Here is a 20,374-nt window from a genome sequence, read left to right as displayed (position 1 = left end):
TACTGCTGCATTTCACTGGGTAATTGCAAGATGACAGGACACTAAGCAAGAGGATATTGTGACCTGTAATCTCATATTTGCTTTTTCACTGGTGCTGTTGTGAGAAGGGAAAAGAACTTGTTGAATGCAGGGATTGGCCACTGTCTAGAGGAAATGCATACAGAATCCATCTGAAATATTGGTTGCTATGCCTCAAGTAAGAGATGGAAGGAACATAATAATGACCTACTCTTGTACTTGTTCTACCTAATAATTTTCCATCTCTTTGAGGGAGTTTGGAGGGATTCAGTCTGTAGGTTGAGATTTTCTTTTGTATGTCACCAGCCATAAGGAACACCTGCTCAAACCAGTTAAACTTATGGACTGCATTTGAGACACTCTGGAAGCAAGTAAGAGATGACAGGCATTGGTTGTTGTGTCTTTTCTATAGTGTGTCTTTTCTCATATTGACAAAACCTACCGGTGACAGTATCCCTCTGATACAGTAACCTGCCCTGGTAAAGTGGCCTAAATCCTAGAAAATCTAAGAAAGACACAGGAAATGCTGGAAACAGCACTGCTGTCACTACCAAGCTTACAATATTGCAGTATCAGGCTTGCTTTTGTGTGTTATGGTCTTTACAAAAGGAGGGCATGTTACAGGTCCCCGTGCTCATTTTAAGAGATACTTTGAAAGATGAAATAAGGACTTTGTCAGTAGCTTTTCCCATGCAGCTGAGGTAGTAACAGCATTCCTATCAACACAGAAAATTTCAAGAAATTATGTTTCCATTGCAATGTTTAAAACCAGAGAATATAAGCTATATTGCAGCCTCAGTCTCTGCATTGAAATTCCTGTAGCAATTGAGTTGGATTTGAGATTTGATAATGCAGCTCCTGCTGAACTAGTTCATGTACTACATCCAGCTCTACTTTCAGCACTTAAGAGATTGAATCTCATATTTCATGCAGGTGCAGCGAGATTTGCATCGGTCATTCTGAGTTCTTTTCCTGTCCCTTTAAATTAAATATGAAGATAGAAGTGAAGATCAGGGCCTTGGAAGGCCCGTGGACTAGTTTTGTCTTGGCTTGCAATGGGAACACAGTGTGTAGAGGACAGTGCTGCGGTGCAGGATCTTGTGCACAGGGTGGTAGGTTGTGCCCTTTAAGCTGTTGTTACCACAGCCATGTACTGCAGGCTCAGTGGGTCAAGATGTTAGAGCACAAAGAAGAAACAGCAGCTGTGATGAACTGGGAGATCAGAAAGGGAGAGCGAGAATCCAACTGTGCACTGTCTCTGTGAACTGGTCAGACCTCCTAATTCAAACTAAATGAAATCTCCTTGTGCTACACGTCCTCTATGGAACAGAAGAAAAATATTTTCATTATACTATAATTCACCTATTCCTTCTGCTTCTAAAGTATTTAATGTTTTACCCTAGTCTTAGGGCATTGCAAATCATTTCCCCTCGTTTCACACACAAACATACACGTTTCCTCTGCCTTTCCTTAGGGCTGTTTTCCCCACTTACAATATCAAGGAGTGAAGCATCCTTAAGCCTTTTCTGACTCATCACAAATGAGAGGAATATCTTAGCAAGAAAGGCGAAGATGCAGGAGCACTGACAGCACTGTATCCTTCTGCTTGGTGAGGTGGCCTCCAATCAAAGCCAGGTGAAGCGTGGCAGTGCCAGGCAGCCTGGAGGTTTGGAGTGTCGAATGCGGTGCTGTAGAGTTAAAGAAAACCTGTTTTCAGAGCAGGCGTGTTTACACTCCCTCTGACTCACAGGTCCAACCAAGTTTTGGACTATAAGGAGCCACAAACAGGCAGCAAGCCTTGCCAGAAAGGCAACATAGCAGGGCATAAGCAATTCAGGACATTCTTCGAATGCGTTGATGGTAACTTGCTTCTCGAAGAGACAGACAAACCAGCAAGGAGGTGCTCTGCTGGACCTCATTCTCATCAAATGGAGAAGTTGATGCAGAATGTGAAGCTCAAGGCCAGCCTTGGTTGCAGTGATCATGAAGCAGTTTAACATCCTTAGGGCAGCAAAGAGAGCGAGCACACAGCAAGCTTACTACCCTGGGCTTTAGGAGAGCAGATTTGGTCCAGTTCAGGGATCAGCTGTCCAGTGAAGTTCCCACTGACTAGATAAGAGGAAGCATAACAGCCATTTTTAAAAGGGGAAAAAATAAGAGAGAGTTCTAGGAAGACCTTATGATGGCCTTTCATTACTTAGAATTGGCCTACAAGAAAGCGAGAGAGGGACTCCAGGGAGTGTAGTGATAGGACATGGGGTAATGGCTTTGACCTAGAAGTTAAAGGGGAGATTGAGTTCGATGTGAAGAGGAAATTCCTCACCCAGAAACAGTGAGGCCCTGGCACCGCTGCCCAGAGAAGTGTGAGTATCACATCCCTGCAAGTGTTCAAGGCCAGGCTGAATGGAGCCCTGGGCAGTCTGAGCTAGTGAGTGGCTGCCAGCCCATGGCAGGAGCTGGCACTGGAAGGCTGTAAGGTCCCTTCCAACTTCTGTAATTCTCTGATTTCACTTTGAGTAAATGGCTTTCTACTGCCTTGCTTTTAGTAATTAATTTACAAATATCTCCCATGCCTCCATCTCAGGCCTGTAAGACTTCTTTCTGTTCACAGAACTCCTTCACAGTCCAGAGAGTGACAAAGAAACTAGCAGTTATTTTTTCCACTCTGACTAAACAGAATAATTATCAGGTGACTGATAAAGGAGAATAGAACTTGTCAGTTTTCATCTGCCAGTACTACATTACAGTCTCATAGAGTAAAAGGTTTTAGCTTGTTGCTGTCATCTTGTTGGAAGATTGGATGGGATATAAAATACTGACTGATACTGAATATATTCCTAAAAGGAAAGCCCATTGTTTTACCACAGGATCACAGCTAGTCTTCAGATTTTCCAGGATCAAATCTGTATTTCATACTCTGGTTTAAGCAGATGTCTTGGCTGTATTAGACAGGATGTTATCTCTCACCAAGTCTTCTCTTTGTGGTTGTGGAAAAACATCATTTTTCCCTACACATGTTCACTTCTAATAATGACTGAACTGCCAAGAAATTCATAATGTTGCAGTTTCATCTTGGCAAATGTGATAGCTGTGCTTGCAGTAGGTGGCGGCACAGCAATACAGGCCTGGGTTAGGATCATTCTACTTGCTCTTGTGCATCTGCAATATCACTATTAATGTGTGCACAGAAAGGGATTTTCTTTCATCTCAGCATTGAAAACAAGAGAGGTTTAAAACATTCTTCTTGTTCTTTTCATTTCCTGTCCAATAAAACGATTCTATTTTATTGCTTTTTTTTTTTTCTTTTTCAATATGCATTGCTCTACAGTCAACTTAAGTTCTGTATTTTGAAAATCGCTGGGTGCTTTGGATCACATTCACAACTATGCTGAGCAATGGGCTTGTATGTACAAAATCTCTGCCTTCAGGTTATATATCTGGAGTTTTTGTATGGCAGAAGACCAGCTCCACAACAACCAGCAGGCAAAGCAGAGAAACAGCTGGGAAATTTTGAACAACTAGTTATGTTTCAAATTTATTTGTTAGGTTTAAGTCCATTTCTCTGTACAGTCTCAAAAATGCTAAAGCTACGCTTGCATAAAATATATATGAAAGTAACTGAAGTAATTTCTTACTGCTAATGTCCAAGTCAGTTATGATAAAAACATATTACCTTCTGGATCGCATGTTGGCATTGAGTGGACATCACAATCCCTCTGTACAGAGTTGCTCCTAAACCTCCAAGAACTTTTCTTCAAGTCAACTCATTTACAATATTCAATAAAGAGCTACTTATATTAGAAAAAAAATTACTAAAAATGTGAGTAGCATATTCTACTGTTCGCTTTTAGTATACAGTAAACATAAATCAGATTTTACCTATTTAACCACACACAGGCGTGTTTTAAGACAAGCTGACTCAGAAAAGACAACTTACATCACTTGATTTTCCTTCTGTTTAGTTAATACATTCCAATCCTGCCTCATTGGTCAAGAGTGGAATTCATTAATTTGCTACCAAATTCACAAAAATCTAAGCATAATTTAAATTCAGTGATTCATCAAAGCTACAGTCCACCAGGCTTTCCATGTGCAAAAGAAAAAAATAGTCAAAATATTTTGATTTGCAGGCAAAATAAGAAGAGAGGGGCAAAGCAAGCAGAAGAATGTGTATCTTCAGGGATGTGAGCAGCATAGGTTTGGGAGTGCAGCACCTTCCCTCTTCTGGGGTCTGCAGTTCCTGAAATGAAGAATTTGGGATCCCTTTTTCTGAAATGATGAGCCTAAAGCAACACTTAAGTAAATGCTTATAGCAAAGGAGTTGGAACTAGATGATCTTAAAGGTCCCTTCCAACCCAAACCATTCTGTGATTCTATGACTTTGTTAAAGGCCTTGCACAAATCCAGATAGATGACATCAGTTGCCCTTTCTTTGTCCACCAATGCTATTTCTCCATCCCAGTGATGTTTCCTCGTCACAACCTCATATGACTTAGCTTGTGAGACCAAGAGTGGATAGCAGTTCTCTGGCTTTATCATATCATAGAATCATAGAATCACCAAGGTTGGAAAAGACCTCAAAGCTCATCCAGTCCAACCGTTCACCTATCACCAATAGCTCCCACTAAACCATGTCCCTCAACACAACATCCAGTCTTTCCTTGAACACCCCCAGGGTCGGTGACTCCACCACCTTCCTGGGCATCCATTCCAGTGCCTGACCACCCTTTCTGAAAAATAATACTTCCTGATGTTCAGCCTAAATCTCCCCTGCTGTAGCTTGAAGCCATTCCCACTGGTCCTATCACTAACGACACGAGAGAAGAGGCCGACCCCCAGCTCACTACAGCCTCCCTTCAGGCAGTCACAGAGAACAGTGAGGTCCCCCCTGAGCTCCTCTTCTCCAGGCTGAACATTCCCAGCTCCTTCAGCCTCTCCTCATCAGCCCTGTGTTCCAGACCCCTCACCAGCTTTGTTGCCCTCCTTTGAACACGTTCCAGGGCCTCAATATCTTTCTTTCAGTGAGGGGCCCAAAACTGGACACAGTACTCGGATATCTACAGATATCTAGTATCCTCTTCTTGATGTCCCGAATGCAAGCATGTTGTCACTTGTCATTCCCATCCGGAATACTGACAGATGCAGGATTACAGACATTGGTAAGATTAGATTGCTCCTGGATGGGTTTTGTGCATCGCGGGTTGAAATGAAGTGGTCAATGCTTTGACTTATTTTCTTAGTTGATGTTGCCTGGCAGCCAACAGTATTTATTTTTGTTTGATACCAACATATTTCTTCTATAAATAGGAATGCTGGCTTGGGCTTTATAGCTACACTTTTAGAGCAGCTGCTGTTGTAATTCCACTATCTGCCATTTGCAACTTTAATGACATTTTGCAATAAAATCCTCTTTGTTTAGCGTGTAGCCAAGGACAATTTTTTGTTGGCTAAGAAAATGAGCAAAATGGCTAACTAGAGGAGAAAAGAGGGAAAAAGCAGCAGCAGTCTTTTGAGTATTAAAAGTGGTGTGACGTGCATTTGTTAAGGGATCCAAGTGGAATTTGCTGGGGCAGTAGCCTTTTTTGAGGGGGAAAAAGTGTTGTAGTCTGTGTTCCTATCACTGAACTGTCATCTTTGAGTCCCAGCTGAGTTCCACATGGAGAGCAGGGACAAAGGCAGTCCCTGTCCCCAGATTGTGCTCTGTCAGACTAGCTGCTGTGCCCACACAGGCCACAGGTAGGGCCCAGTCTGGGCTTGCTGTAATCTACTTAGAAGTGCTGCCTGCATGGGTTGTGGCAGCAGCTCACAGGGAGTGAGCATCTTTCACGTGCAGCTGTGGCCCTGTTTTCCTCTGAGTGGCCCTGATGTATAGCTGCACTGGAGAAATCAGTGATGCTGGTTGCCACTGATCTCAGCTAGCTGCTGAGGAGTGGGGCTGAGAAGGGAAGGCAAAGGCATGAGAGAGGAGATGAGGAGCACCAGGGGACATAGACACCCTCCTCATGGGGTGCAGCCCTGGAGTGGAGAACACTGAGGGTCAGAGCTATTTGTGTGTCACAGACACATGATGCTGTTGGCCTCTGTCACCCTTATGCTGCTGTTTTCCTCCAACAGAGACAACCTGGGAGCGGCCAAGCAGTGTGCCTGGGACCCCGAAGAGCCCTGTGACACAGCAGAGCCCAGCAGGTACTGTGTACTGCCATTCCTGAGCACTGCATTGGATGAATCATCTTCTCTACCAGCCAGCAAAGCCAACAAAAATGCTGTGATAGGTGGGATTTGTATTTCACGTAGATAGCCCTGCAGCAGAACAAGTGTAGTTGGGGGTCTTCATTCCAACCCATACCACCACCCTTTGTTTCCAAATGATGGGTTTCTTGGCCTGCCCCATGTACCTGCTCAGGGCTAAGGTCATCTTTCCTGGGGCACAGAGCGAACAGGGGCTGCCAGCTCCGAGAAGCACATCTGCCTCTCCTTCCTGCTTCCTGCAGCTGTGGGAGCAGCAGGTGCAGGGAATGCGGGCTGCCTGTAGCTGCACCCTGCACATCATGTGTGCACGAGGACTCTGTTAACACATGGTAGTTGCAAGGCTGTCCAGTTTGCTGCTGGGGGAATCACATAACAGAATCAGCTAAAAAGCTGCAGGGGCTGCACAAAGAGTAAAACTGCACTAGAATAACTGCACTAGCAGCTGACTGTAAACAATGCAGTCTAGAGAATGTCTTCAGCCAGTTTTTGGTCAAACTGATGCAGGTCTTCATTGAGCTGAGTGGGAAGTATGCTTGAACACTGTGTTTTGTTGTGACCAAAGGCTACGTAACATAGCTGCATTTATCCCTAATTTGAGCTCATTATTTTCCAAACATACAGCTGTGTACATAAACCATAAACATCTTACAAGGCATGCTTTCTTGACATCAACAGCCCATCTCCATGAAACCCCTCCTTTTTACATACTCTGCTTCTTCAATCACATCATTTTACCAAACTGCAGGTGCAGGAACTGTGTGGCATTTTGGAGCCTCTTTTTTTTGACTCTTGCAACTCATTCAATCATAACTGCTGATAAAAGCCTGCTGCAGGATGCTGAGGGCAGAATGGCCCCATGGGCTGAGTTTCAGTACAGTATGCACACTGACAATCAATTACATGACTTGTTTTTAAAATGTGTAATTATACATCTGCAACTGCGGCAAGCCTGCTCACTTCTTACGTGTTCTTACAGTGAATGGCTATCACATTTCTGGGACCCCGGTACACCAGCTGGACTCCACTCACATGAATCTCCGAAAAGCCAGTGGGGATCCCCAGGTAAGTTTTGGGGAAAAAAAGTCCATGCAGTGGTATCCAGACATAAATGTGGATGTCTGCTTAAGCAGACTGGGAGTCTGCTAGAGTTGGATGTCAAGAGGCATTTTCTTTAAGAAACTGTCAAATCAGTCAGATTCATTGCATCTAGAAAAGTCACTCTTTGTATTCTAATGGTAAAACAGTACAAAATACCAAAATACTTTGAATTTTTGTGTCCCATTGCTCCTTTCTGAAAATTCCCTGAGGCCACTTCAGTCACCATTAACAACCCTGCAGAATGTCCTGCCATTTCAGCCTGAACTCCGCTCTTGTCTCCAGCACAGTCCTCTCTAGTCATGAACATCCGTCCGTGCCCCTATCTTATTGTATTTTCTTGCAGCCTTCCCTCCCAAAGACATTATTCACAAAGAATTTGAGCGAAGCTATTTTTTGAATTACTTCATCCATGTCAGTGTGTTCTTTCACAGGCCCTCCTCTGTGCCTTTCACAGCCTGTGCCGCACCCATCATCACCTCAGGCTAGCATTCAAGATGCTGACTTGTTGACCGTCTCCCTCATCTGTTTGGCTACATTTTCACTCATTATTTCTGCACTGCTGATTGCACCACTTCTCATCTCCAGGAGAGTCTTCTCTGCAGATCTGCAAATGCAGTACAGGGCCCTCTTCTAGCTCCTCCTGTGAGATGCTTTGTTCCCTGCCAAAATAGCAACAGCTGAGCAGTGTTGCTGGGTTGCACTCCTGGTGAGTTATGCTTCCCAGTCTGCTGGCTGAGAAAAAGAGCACAGGACCTCAGTTTTGTTTCATTTCTTTACTAGCTGCTAGGTTATTCTGCAAAGCAGCTACTAGAACACTCCCTACAAAATATGTGTTTTGTGTGTAGTTACCATGCTGAACTACACTGCCTCAGTATTCCTCTGAAGTCCTATTTCTTGGTCTAAATTTTATGTTGTCTGCCAACTGCCCACTTCGCTTTTACCATCTCTCTTACCCCTTCTAGGCACTAGCCCTCAGTGCTGTGCATTGCACCAGCAGTGCTCTTTCACCTCAGCCTGTATTTCTGGGTCCCTTTCCCCATGGATTCATGGCATTTCCCATGACAGTCTGTCATTTCAGGCTCCACGTCCCTGGCCAATATCTCTCACTTAACTGACCTGCACTGTTTCCTCTCTGAGTACCTTACACAGGCTGGAGGTGGAGCTTATGGGCACAAGCAGAAACTCAAAACATTCTAATAACCTCCACAGCCATTGGTGGACACCTCTGTTCACCCACCTGCTGCATCTCCTTCAGAGAACCCAGATCAACTTGCAGACTCTGACTTCCTTTACAATAAGCAGTTTAAATCCTTGTGCAACAGATGCCATTTTCTGAAGGATCTGCTTCCATCTACCAACAAGTCAGAATAACTGACTCCCCCAGAGCTTTAATTCTAATATTCACTGTTTTTATGGTGCTGTGTCTGACTCAGGTAAATCTTTTAGACTCAAGTCACCTGTGTACTCAAATTCACTTTACAGATACACAGTTTCCATGCACTTCTCAGCTCCATTGAGCTGACTCAGCCACAGGGCCTACAGGAGTTCATGACTTCCTTCATTCACTTCAGTGGCCTCCGTCACACTTTCTTTCCATTACTCTTTAATTACCAGTTTTCCCAAACTCAGGTCTTCATTCATGCCTCAAATCTGCATTGGATCTGCAACAAGGTACTGCTGCCATTATCCCTGAGAGCAGCTTGTGTCCATGCCCACATGAGATACAGCTTTTCCTGGGAGCTGTGCATGCTGTTGCAGAAGAATCCTTAGTGAGGAAAATGTCTGCCATGTGCCGCCGGTTGCAGGAAGGGGATTTTTCTACAGCCGTTCTCCAGACCCCAGACTTTGGCTCAGTTGGGCCAACTCCAGTCCCCATTCCTGGGCCATATCTGTCAGTGCTGTGACTGTCTGTGCAGCTGCTCCCAGCAGCATGGCGTTCTCCCGTGAGAGCCGCTTCCAGGCTTGCTGCAGGACCTACGCAGCAGCCACCACGCAGGCAAATGCTCGGGAAAGCTCAGCCACAGCTCTCGGAAACGGGTCAAGGGGGAAAGAGCTACAGCCGAGCACAAAGCGGCGCCGTGCCGTGCCGGGCGCGGGGCCAGGCCTTGTTTACCACTTCCTAGACAGCAGCGCTGTGCCGCCCGCTTCGATGAACAGACGCAAACGGAGCGGCAGAACAGCGGCAGGCAGCCTTTGCACACCGCTCTCGGGCTGCAGCTCAGGGGCTGCAACAGAGCCCCGCATGACTCGCGAGCGCTCCCTCCACGCCGCCCCGCGTCCCCCCCAGCCGCCGGGCACGGCACGGGGCCGCGATGGCGGTCCTGAAAAGGGGTGGGCGGCTCCGCCCCGCGCACGGCGCTGCGGGTCGCGATCCCGCCTCGGCCCCGCTGGGCGCCGGCCGACCTCGCAGCTCAGAGGAGCGCGGGGTGTAGCCGCGCCGAGGGCCCGGCCCGGGACACGGCGGACAGCCCGGCCCGGCCGGCAGGGGCGAGGGGGCGCGGTCCTGGCCTCCGGCGACGCCGCCTCCCGCTCCGCCCCGCGCCGCCGGGCCATGGGGTCCGCCTAGCCCCGGCACGGCCCGTGCCCGCCATGCTGGGCTCCGAGCGCGCTCTCGATGATGCCATCCGCTTCTCTCCACAGACCCCGGGGTCCCCGGCGGCGCCGCGGAGGCAGAGCAAGGAGAGCAGCCTGACGGTGAGTCCGGCCGTGCGGCGCTCCGGAGAGGCGCGGGGCGCGCTGACCGCCCGGGACGGGGCGCTGCGGGAGCTGCTGCGGCGAGAGTAGTTCTGCTCTGTTTAAACACCGCGTCGGGGGGCGCAGAAAGGCTGCGGGATCTCCGCTGCGAAGGATGGAGCTCCATCCCCGGGACGGGTTCGGTGATCCTGCAGGGGCTCTTCCAGCTCGGGATGTTCTGTTCTCAGAGTGCGATTCCTGTCTGATTTCTCCCTTTGATTCTGGGGTTCTGGGATGAGCAGCAGGTGAGGAGGTACCCAAAAAAGGAGCTGGCTGCGGGTCCTGACCGAACGCGCTCCTTTGTGGGTCGCTGTCCGGCCCTGGTCCGTCCCGACGCTCAGAGAAGCAGTGAAGGATGAGAAACTGTTTAAGGATGGGGTCACAGCCTTGCGGGAGAACTTGGAGCACTTTAATGATGCTCAGAGGCATCAGATATTTTTCCTTGCTAGAATGTCCAGTTGAAGATTTCTGATAAAGGCAGAGATTGTAGGTACAGGAATGAAGCGATCATTAAATTTGCTTTAATTAATTATCTGTAGTTGATAAGATGTTTGCAGTGTGAGGTTTACAAACACTGACGAATTCTGCAGGAATTGTGACTCCATCTGGAATATGGCTCACAATTCTGGACTCATCAGTATAGGACAGATGTTTGAAATTGGGAAGGAAATCAAAACGAATTAATGGAAGTGCCTGGGCGTGCTGTGATCTATTGAATAGGAAATAATGAAGATAAATGAGAAGGTAGACAAACTTCAGTGGTAAAAAAGAGGGAATAAAGGTGTCTGCTCTACCTGTGGTATTCACAGCCTGCTTCGGGTGTGGGGCAGGATGGTAACAGGCTACTTGGGTAGCCCTGAGGGTGCAGACAGTGAGGGTGCAGACACGGTGTGTGTGTGCTGCACAGAGCAGTACATAAATGAGAGCACCTGTGTCTGTGAAAAAGTCGCTTTGTACCTGCCTGGACACGGGCTGCTCATTGGGGGTGCTTTTCCATATCATATTTGCTGGCCTGTGCGCTGTCTGGTAGCATCTGCAAAGCGGTCGAAGTGTTGTGTGATATGTTATGTAAGGGTCACTGTGTGCCTTTCTCCAACAGAAGTCCAGAGCTTTCAAGCACAATGCACCAGACAGGCAGAACCAAGCTAATTTTAGCAGCCACTTGCTTCAAGCCACTGCCTGCGTCAAGGAAGCATTATGAAAAATAACATTCTCAGATGGAGTGTAAACTGTAAAGCAATGTAAATTCCCTCTCTGCTTCCCCCTCCCCAGAGGTTTTATTTGTTCAGCGCTGCTCCAGCTGGCATTGGGATGCTCTGGTTAACAGGGCTGCAGGGCATGTCCTTAGCTTGCTGTTGAATGGCTTTCTTTGAGTTGCAGCAGCACTCAAGCAGAACCTTTTGCAAAGAGGATTTTTGTCATCAATTTGGGTCTCCGAGTCCATCAGACCTCCATTCAAAGAGAAACCCATTGATAGGGAAGCTGCAAACATTGGGTTGTGACACCTGATCAGCAGCTGCAGCCCAGCGCTCTGTTTCACTGCTTTCCTCAGGGGAATAGGACCTTGTTATGGTCTTCTAAGGAATGCAAGTGCCTTCTCTACTTCAAAGAGCACGGACTTCCTCTTTCTTCTGGCAGTCCCGAAGGCAGGTGTAAGCTGGAGTATGTGTCCCACAGGAAGAACGGTATGGTGTCTCAGTAAATGAGTGTTACTAGCACTAAGAATCTGTTTTCCCTGGAAAGGAGACCCTGATGGGTTATAAGATAGGCTGTTACAAATCTGCCACTTGCACAAATTATTGTTGCTCATAAGAAAGCAGAAGTGCAGTGCTGTGGTCCACACTGATTTTGCAGTGAGTTTCAAGGTGCATTTACCAGCTTTAGCATGGATTTTTGTTGTCTGATTTCTGAAGAGATGTCCCTCTGGACAGGAATTTTATCTGTGGAAGCTGAAGCTGTAGATGAGGGAAGGTATAGTGCAATACTGTGTACAAGGGAGAATTGAACTGTATTTCACCTGAAGAGCAAGAAACCTTCTGAGCATGTCTGATGATATGGTAGTTTCTGAGCATAGATTTTTTTCTAAAGAATATTTTAGTGCTTAATGAAGGTAAGATATGACTTGGAAAATGATGGTGTTTATATTGCTTACATTGAACACCAAAATGAACATGTGCTGTGTATGGGAAGAGGGGCAGCCTGCATGCAGTAGCTTAGCATTTTGTGCATCTGACATAAAGAAATTAATACAGTGTGAGGCTGCCCATTCAGCAGTGTTCTCTGCTCTGCGCTAGGGTTGACAGCATGGCAGAAGCTATCAGAAATCCACTGCTTTGGTGCGTGCTGAGCAAATTGTCTCTAGACATTTCTACAGAAACATGAATGAAGAAGCTTTCTAAACACTTCTGGCAGAACCTGACATTCTAAATACCAAGTGGATGAGTTTTCTTTGCTAATATTCAGAGCTTCAGTTGGCTTTTCTCCCCTCCTGTTGTGCTACAGCTGAGACATCACTGCCAACGCACCACGTACAAATCTGTGATGTTGAAGTTACCTACACACAGCCTAGGCATTCCTGGGCTTCCACGCCTGGGTAGAGTTAAAACTGCCCAAGCCTTCATTTGTGCCTAAGCTATACAAAGGTGTCAGCTGTCCTCCCAGTTTGTCTGTTTATCCAAACAGCCCTGTTTGACAAGTGATCTTTCCTGAGTTGGCTGTTGTAGATTTTGTGTTCAGGTACTGAGATTGTAAAGCAAATGCAGGTTACGCAAGTTGGCAAAGTTGTGTTGTCTTAAGATGTTGTGAGTGTGTGTAAATTGAAGAAAAGAGCAAGTATGTTGCCCCTCTGTAGTTGCTTCACTTCAGCACAACAGAGTGCAGTTCACCCACTTTCTGCTCACTTATTTATGTAGCGTCTTATGTAATAAATATGTAGTTGATTATCTAAACCTTCATCAAATTATTCTTGTTTTATTCATGTTGTTTGGCATTGTCTCATTTACCAGAGGCTGCTGGTAGCCACTTCAAAGCATGAAGAGGACTTTGAAGTCTGTGGAATGGATGTGCATGTTTTGGCCAACAAAGTGTCTTGTGCATGCTGCCCTTGTGCAAATCCTGCAAACTCACCTATGTCTCTGTGACTTTTTGTCTGTAAACCTTTTGCATCTCAGACATAAAAATGATAACAACAATAAACAGCTTATTTTATTTCATGTTCATGGAGTATGAGCTGGTGTGTTTGGCTGTGAAGATTGCAGCTGCTTTTGCTCATGATCAGTACACAGGCAAAAGTATTTTTGATCTAATTTGATACAAAACAGACTTGTCCGAGAAAGGCACTGAATGGGGTTGCTTGTTCTCTGTTTGTCCCCCCCTGGCTTTGTTGTCACCATGTTTGTCACAGCACAGCTTCTGTGTGCTTGGCTCTCACCTTGGCAATCCACCAGGTGCCCAGACCTCTCAGACAGGTTTTGTGATGCCACCAGTGTTCTGTGGCAGCTGCAAGGACAGGCTGCTTTCCGCCTGTCTCGTTGCTTAGCTTATGTTTGGAGCACGCCTTGCTGGTGTCTTTTCACTAAAGTTGCTTTGTTGGCTGACAGCAGCCATTATTTTTATTAGTGAAGAGTCCGCTTGAGGACTTCCTGCCATGATGAGGCTGATGATCACCTGGGCTGCCCCAGTGACATCTGTGCAAACATAATGCGAGTCATTATGCCTTGTTTTCTCTTAAAGTTCTGTGAGTCTGTCATTAGTTAAGATATGTACTTTAATATATATTTAATATACATACAGCAGTAAAAGCTGTAATAGTCCCTTCTGCATGTTTTTGTATGCCCTATTGGTTCAAAAGTCTATTTTTTTTTAAAAGAAATCAGCACAGTTGTTGTCTTTCATGTTGTTTGGATTTAGACTTTATACCTTTACTGTCAGATACTTGATTAATGAGATCAGCAGTCCCATGAGGACACTCTTTATGGGGTTGATAAGGCTATTTAATGCCATGGGCTGGGCTTTTGAACATCAGGATACCAGTGCAAGTGACTTTGACTCGATCTTGCATCAAGCAAACAGCTTGCAGGCCTTCAGACTTAGTGGTTCCTGAATGGAAGAGTGAAGGTAACCCAACCTACCTAACGCTAAAATAGGGTGCAATAGGCTTGCAGTGCTGTTCTGAAATGATTGAGCTGACAAGGGAGAGAAAAATACTAGCTGAGGCAGAAGGTTTCCTCAGTAAAACTCCCTCACAGACAGAGTTAGTGCAGAGACTGCAGGGACAGAGGTCAGCCTGGCATCACACAGGTGTCCTTCGCTGCATCATCCAGCTCAGAATTGAGCTGCCTTTGTGATTTCCTGATGCATGATGCTTCTGATGGGGAGGTGTGAGGGAGCAGTGTTTTCTACAGCTCTTGTGTTCCAGAGAGAATGGCTGCTGACAACGTTAGGCCTGTCAGGGGCTGTGGCTGCAGTTCCCATGGGATCTGAAAGGAGAACTGACAGGAGAAACATGGCTCAGAAAGGATCTAGATGGATACCACAGGGAAAAAGTCCTGAGCTTGCTTTGAAATAGATCTGGCAAGCTCTGGAAAGAAAGAGTAATCCTTCTGGAAGAGGAGCAAACCTTTTGGATTACATACAGGACAGCCACTGAAACTTTAGTGCAGACAAACAGTGGCAGAGTTGCTGTGGGCTTGCAGGAACAGTGTTGTATCAGCTAAAGGCTTTGTCTGCATTGATCTGGCGTTGTGGATTTATCCTGTGTCAGCACTTTACAGCAGTGTGCTGTGTCCCTTCTGATACTCTGAAAAGCCCAAGGGCAGATGTACAGCGTATCACTGCTAGATGTAGGGCTGCATATGCAGCTGTGATAGCCCTGCCCACAATTCCTTGGTTTTCCTTTGAATGTTAAGTAATCCTCCCTCAGAAAAAGTTACAGTTGTGATGCTTGTCCATCCCTAATTTCTGTTGATTCTTTGGTTAATATACAGGTACCATTACTGTCCAGTGAACCTGCTAGCGTGCTGGGACGGATTGCTTTTAGTGCGCCTGCCTGGCAGGAGTTTTATGAGAGCAGTATGTAGTCACAGCAGTCTGACTCATGCTGGTGCTTCCCCGACAGGCTTAGCTGCACCCAGAATTATATATATATATATATATATGCAGTGTGTTCTGCAGTAGCTGTCACATCCTTCACTTACACTGTGCTGCATTTTCTTCTGTGATAACATAATGAGCACTTGGACATTTTTGTGTGAGTGTGTGATGAGTTCCATCTTAAAAATTTGTGGGGCTTCTATGCACTGAAGTTTAGCTGATTTTAGAGACTTCATTCCCATTTCTGCAGGATCATCAGCTTTATGTGAAAAGGTCTCTGACTGACTGGAGTGCTGTATACTGAAAAAATGAGACCTTTTAAGTAATCCTGCAAACCAAAATTTGCTAATGAGATAAGCCAATAGCAGTGCTTTCAGTGCTCTAGATCTTCGTGGTATTTCTTGTATTCAGGGCTTGTTGACATCACGTATTTCACCACAGCTTTGTTAGGGATATAGAAGTTGGTGTGTGGTACTTTTTAATCAGACAAGCATACCTTGTGTGAAACAAACAGTTCATTTTCTTCTGAGCTGATGCTACTGCTTGCTCAGAGGAGCTTTCTGGGAATACTGAGCTGCTGTTTCCATGCAACCACCAATGTTTCTTCACCAGCACGCACTTGCTGTGTTGTTGGTTTCTTTTTGATTGGAGTGTGTATATGTAATCTTTCATTTGCATTTTTCTCAACTAAGTTTCATTGCCTTCTAACTATCTTCTGCCTTTTTTTTTTTCTTTTTTTTTTTCTTTTACAGATAAACTGTGTAACTTTCCCCCACCCTGACGTAATGCCAGAGCAGCAGTTGTTGAAACCTTCAGAGTGGAGCTACTGTGATTATTTCTGGGTAAGTAGGCAGACAGCCACATGTCATATTGCAGCTCTTGAGCTTCTGAAAAAGAGGAATGAAAAGCTTGCTTTGTGGTACAAGGAAAAGGATTTGGACTGAGCTGCAGTTGTGTTAGGGCAGTGCAGGAGAGACTGAAGAAACCAGTGAAGATCATTCTAATCCATCTCAGATGAGGACAGCTATTAGTAGAGTGTCCTGAAAGGCAGTGCGAGCTGTTGGAGCATAGTTTTGTCAGGAAATGGATGGGATGTAGGAAAAACTACGCATCTCAAAATACGTCAGCGAAACAGCTGTGCAGCAGAAGAGGAATACAGAAGTAGTAACGTATTAGTGAACATTATTTCAGTCTTTCTTAGAGCACAACAGCTAGGAGTGCACAAGTGAGCTAGAGATTTAACATCTACAGTCTTTCTTCAAAATTGTAAAGATTATTCTCATCGTTTTTTTCTGGAGGCCAAATGATAAGTTCATCTTTTAAAGGGTTAGATGTATTGTGTTACCTGGCAAAGTTTTGGTGGGGTGGGCTGCAGGGATGGCTTCTGTGAGAAGAGACTGGAAACAGCCTCATGTTAGAGAATGTTATGAGCTTTTGTCAGTGTGTTTTCTTCCCCTGCTCTTCTGCGAGGGGAGAGCAAGAGACAATCGTGATGGTACTAAGCTTCCTACTGGTCTTAAACCACCGTAGGCATTCAGCATGGCAGTGCTCTCTTCTACTTTGCTCCACTTTTAAGGTCAGATCAGATCAAATTAAACTGAGGTTTGTTATGATAGCTGGAGTTGGTACTTCAAGTGTGGAGCTGATAGAAAGGGTCCTCCTCTGGAAAACTATTTTTTGGGAGGGAGGAGGGTATTACTACCTGAACAGTGGAAATGTTATGAATTTCATGTGTTTCTGGTGACCAATTATTGAAAATGGCAAGCTGGACATGAGCCAACAGAGTACCCTCACAGCCCAGAAAGCCAGCCGTATTCTGTACTGCATCAAAGTCACTGTGGCCTGTGTACAATCAATGAATATGCAGATGATACAGTATATCCAGGAGTTTGGCTAAAGTAATTATTATACTAGAGTAAGTAAGAAGGACACTCACCCTACCCTGGGCTCACGTGGTAAACTCCAGTGGAGTGGATCTCCAGAAGAGATCCTTCTCTACTGGCAGTCAGCTCTGAAATGGGTCTGGGAGAGGTGCAGCCAGGCTCCAACCCTTCCTGCAGCACAGCTGGATTGCCTTCACCGTGCTCCTGATACTGACTCAGATGCTGACTCAGTGCTCGCTTCAGGTGATCGATCAGAGGTTCAGGCCTGTATGACTCAGCAGTTCCCATACAGGCCTGCGAGTCAAGGGAGGTGATCCTGCCCCTCTGCATTGCACTGTGAGATCTCACCTGGAGTACCGCATCCAGATGTGGAGTCCTCACTACAAGAGAGATATATGGACCTGTTGGATCATGTCTGGAGAAGGGCCACAGATCTCAGAGATGGAATGGAACACCTCCCCTACAAACACAGGCTGAGAGATCTGGGGCTGTTCAGCCTGGAGAAGAGAAGGTCTGAGGAGACCTGAGAGCAGCCTGTCAGTATCTAAAGAGGGGCTAAAAGAAAGGAGACAGACTTTTGAGCAGTGTATGTTGTGATAGGAAAAGGGGAAATTGTCTCAAACTAAAAGAGGGGAGATGTAGAGCTGTAAGGAAAGAAAGTTTTTACAAGGGTGGTGAGGTATTGGCACAGGTAGTCCAGAGAGCGGTGGGGCGTCCTTGTTCCATATTAGGCTGGACCAGGTTCTGAGCAACCTCATCTAGCACAAAGTGTCCCTGTTTATTGCAGGGAAGTTGCACTAGATGACTTTTAAGGGTCCTTTCCAACTCAAATCATTCTGTGATTCTGTGAGGTGTTTAAAAAAAAAAAGAGTTTCACTATAAAGAAGAGTTCAGTTGTAGCTGCAGCAGCACTTCCCCTTGAGAGTGCTCAGTGTTGTGTGAAGCACATGCAGCAGATTATACTGTATCATGTTTACCAATGGTCACATTACCAAAACAATAGCATTTCTTCTATCTCTTCTAGGCTTCTGATCCCAAAAAACAGTAAAATGTGAAATGGCTCATAGGTATATTTTTATGTGCCTTTCAGAAGACACCACCTCAGTTTTTTCTTTTCATTTACATTGGTTTAGTTCACATCTTTCCCTTGATGGAACTTGACTGAAAGCTGCCCTTCTTCTGCAGATATTTATTCTCCCATTTCTTGTCATTCAGCCTTATAATCCAGGATCTGGCTTCTTCGGTGCGCTATACTCCTCCAGTCTCAGGCTTGTAACATGCTGCTGCCTGCTGCCTGGTGTTATGGCCATACATTCATTCTAAAGTCTCATGCTTTGATTACTGTGACATTTGTGACAGCCAAAACAGTAATCATTCTGGAGTGTTCTCTGGGCCTGTTGGAAGACAGTGGGAAATGTAATTCTGAAATACAGAAAAGCAGAGATGGAATAGAAAACAGGAGACAGCGTTGGTCCTTGCAGCAAAGTTGAAGTCAGTGAAGCAAGGGATTAAAAAGATCATGGAGGAAAAATAAGTGAAAGGTGGGATGGATTGCATTAAGCTACTGAAAAAGTTGCTGCTTTGCCCTGCTTTATGGACTGGCTGTGTATTTCTTGTGCATAGATCAGCACAGAATGTTACAGTCTATTATAGGTCATTTAAGACTGCAGCAGGATCTTCTCCTTTCCTGCAGAAATTCCATTGTGATGGCCCCAGGGTCTTTTTTTTCTTTGTAGGGTATCGTCAGGGCTCATGATTGCCAGAGCCAGCCCTGTGGGCTTAGCAGATGTGAGGGGCTGAGAGCAAATGGGAAGATAGCCCCAGCAGCCTTTTGCTCGCTGAAGATAACTGCACAACTTCTTTTTTAAGGGAGAAATGAGAAGGAATGAGAGAGTGTTTAAATATTTCTTTGAGAATGGTTGAGGTGGGGTGTGATAAGCAGCTTTGTCACAGGTGATGCTTTCTGCAAAAGGCTCTTCAAAAACTGCTTCAGTGTGGTCAGACTCCTTGGAGTTGCTGCTGGGAACTGTGTGTCTGCCTTTGATTCCTATAGATCATTTGGTTGAAATTCCTTTTTCCTTTCAGGCTGATAAGAAGGATTCACAAGGGAACAATACGGTATCAGGATTTGAGATTCTTCTTCAAAAGCAACTTAAAGGGAAACAAATGCAGAAAGAAATGGCAGAGTTCGTTCGAGAAAGGTAATTGGCACTCCGCTATCAAATTAACTGTTTTGGTCTGGGTTTGTTGTTTTTTTTTCTTCATGATATGAGCATTCCCTGTGTACGTTAATCACAGAACTTACACTGTGTAAAAGATATGCTACCAATTCTTGAAGTGCATTAATATCCCTAATATCTATCCACATTCTCCAGTCTTCTACAGCTATCACTCATATCTCAGCTATCTCATTCATACTGCCCAGTATGCCCATTTAGATGGAGGGAACCAAGAAGTTTTAAACTGGAGATCTAAGGGAAAAATGTGGGTATGGGAAAAACAGAGTACAGATGTTTAGAATGGAATTCTTTTTTTTTCCCTGAAAAATATGTGACAAAAGTGACCAAAAAAAAAAAGTGCTAGTGACAAATTGTGTTTCTTCAGGGGTTGGTATCAAGACTGCTATTTAACGTTTTTGTCAGTGACAGCATCCTCAGCGAGTTTGCCAGTGACATGAAGCTGAGTGATATGGTCAACATGCTGGAAGGAAGGAATGCTGCTAGAGAGACCTTGACGGGTTTGAGGGTCCATGTGAACCTCCTGAAGCTCCACAAGGCCAAGTGCAACGTCATGCACCTGTCATGGGGTAGTCCCAAGCACGAATATAGGCTGGATGATGAGTGGATAAAGAATAGCCCCAAGAAGGGCTTGAGGTTGCTGGTTGGTGGAAAAACTCAACAGAAGCTGGTAAGGTGTGCTTTCAGCCCAGAAAGCCAACTGTATTCTGGGGTGCGTCCAAAGAAGTGTGGCTAGCAGGTTGAGGAAAGATACTCATCTTCTCTAATCTGCTCTCTTGAGATCCTACTTTCAGTGCTGTATTAGCTCTGGGGCAGCCAGCATAAGGACAACTTGGACCTGTTGGAGTGAGTCCGGAGGAGGCCATGGAGATGATCAGAGGTCTGGAGCACCTCTCTTATAAAGACAGTCTGAGAGAGTTGAGGATATTTAGCTTATAAAGAGGATTCAGGTAGACCTTGTAGCAGCCTTCCAGTATTTTAATGGGGCATGCCTTCTTGCATGTGAAAGCTGCAGAGGGACTCTTTGTTAAAGAGAGTTGTGGTAGGACAAGAAGTAGTGGTTTT

The 20,374-nt window shown here is 45.5% G+C and overlaps 1 protein-coding gene across 5 annotated transcripts in view; it reads left to right on the top strand.

Moving 5' to 3' along the window:
• The window catches only part of GAS7 (growth arrest specific 7), a 98,239-nt gene that overhangs the window by 53,699 nt on the left and 24,166 nt on the right, over nt 1-20,374 (top strand). For all 5 annotated transcript variants that reach the window (XM_052688176.1, XM_052688175.1, XM_052688178.1 and 2 more), the window contains 5 exons: nt 6,133-6,204; nt 7,244-7,329; nt 10,006-10,059; nt 15,942-16,031; nt 19,158-19,273. In XM_052688176.1, the coding sequence (XP_052544136.1) occupies nt 6,133-6,204; nt 7,244-7,329; nt 10,006-10,059; nt 15,942-16,031; nt 19,158-19,273 (418 nt within the window). The remainder of the gene's footprint in view (nt 1-6,132; nt 6,205-7,243; nt 7,330-10,005; nt 10,060-15,941; nt 16,032-19,157; nt 19,274-20,374) is intronic.

This window comes from Tympanuchus pallidicinctus, unplaced genomic scaffold (genome assembly GCF_026119805.1).
Source record: "Tympanuchus pallidicinctus isolate F22 unplaced genomic scaffold, pur_lepc_1.0 scaffold23, whole genome shotgun sequence".
Taxonomy (NCBI): domain Eukaryota; kingdom Metazoa; phylum Chordata; class Aves; order Galliformes; family Phasianidae; genus Tympanuchus; species Tympanuchus pallidicinctus.
Note: the sequence above shows the minus strand (reverse complement) of the source record. Positions and strands in the feature narration are given on the sequence as shown.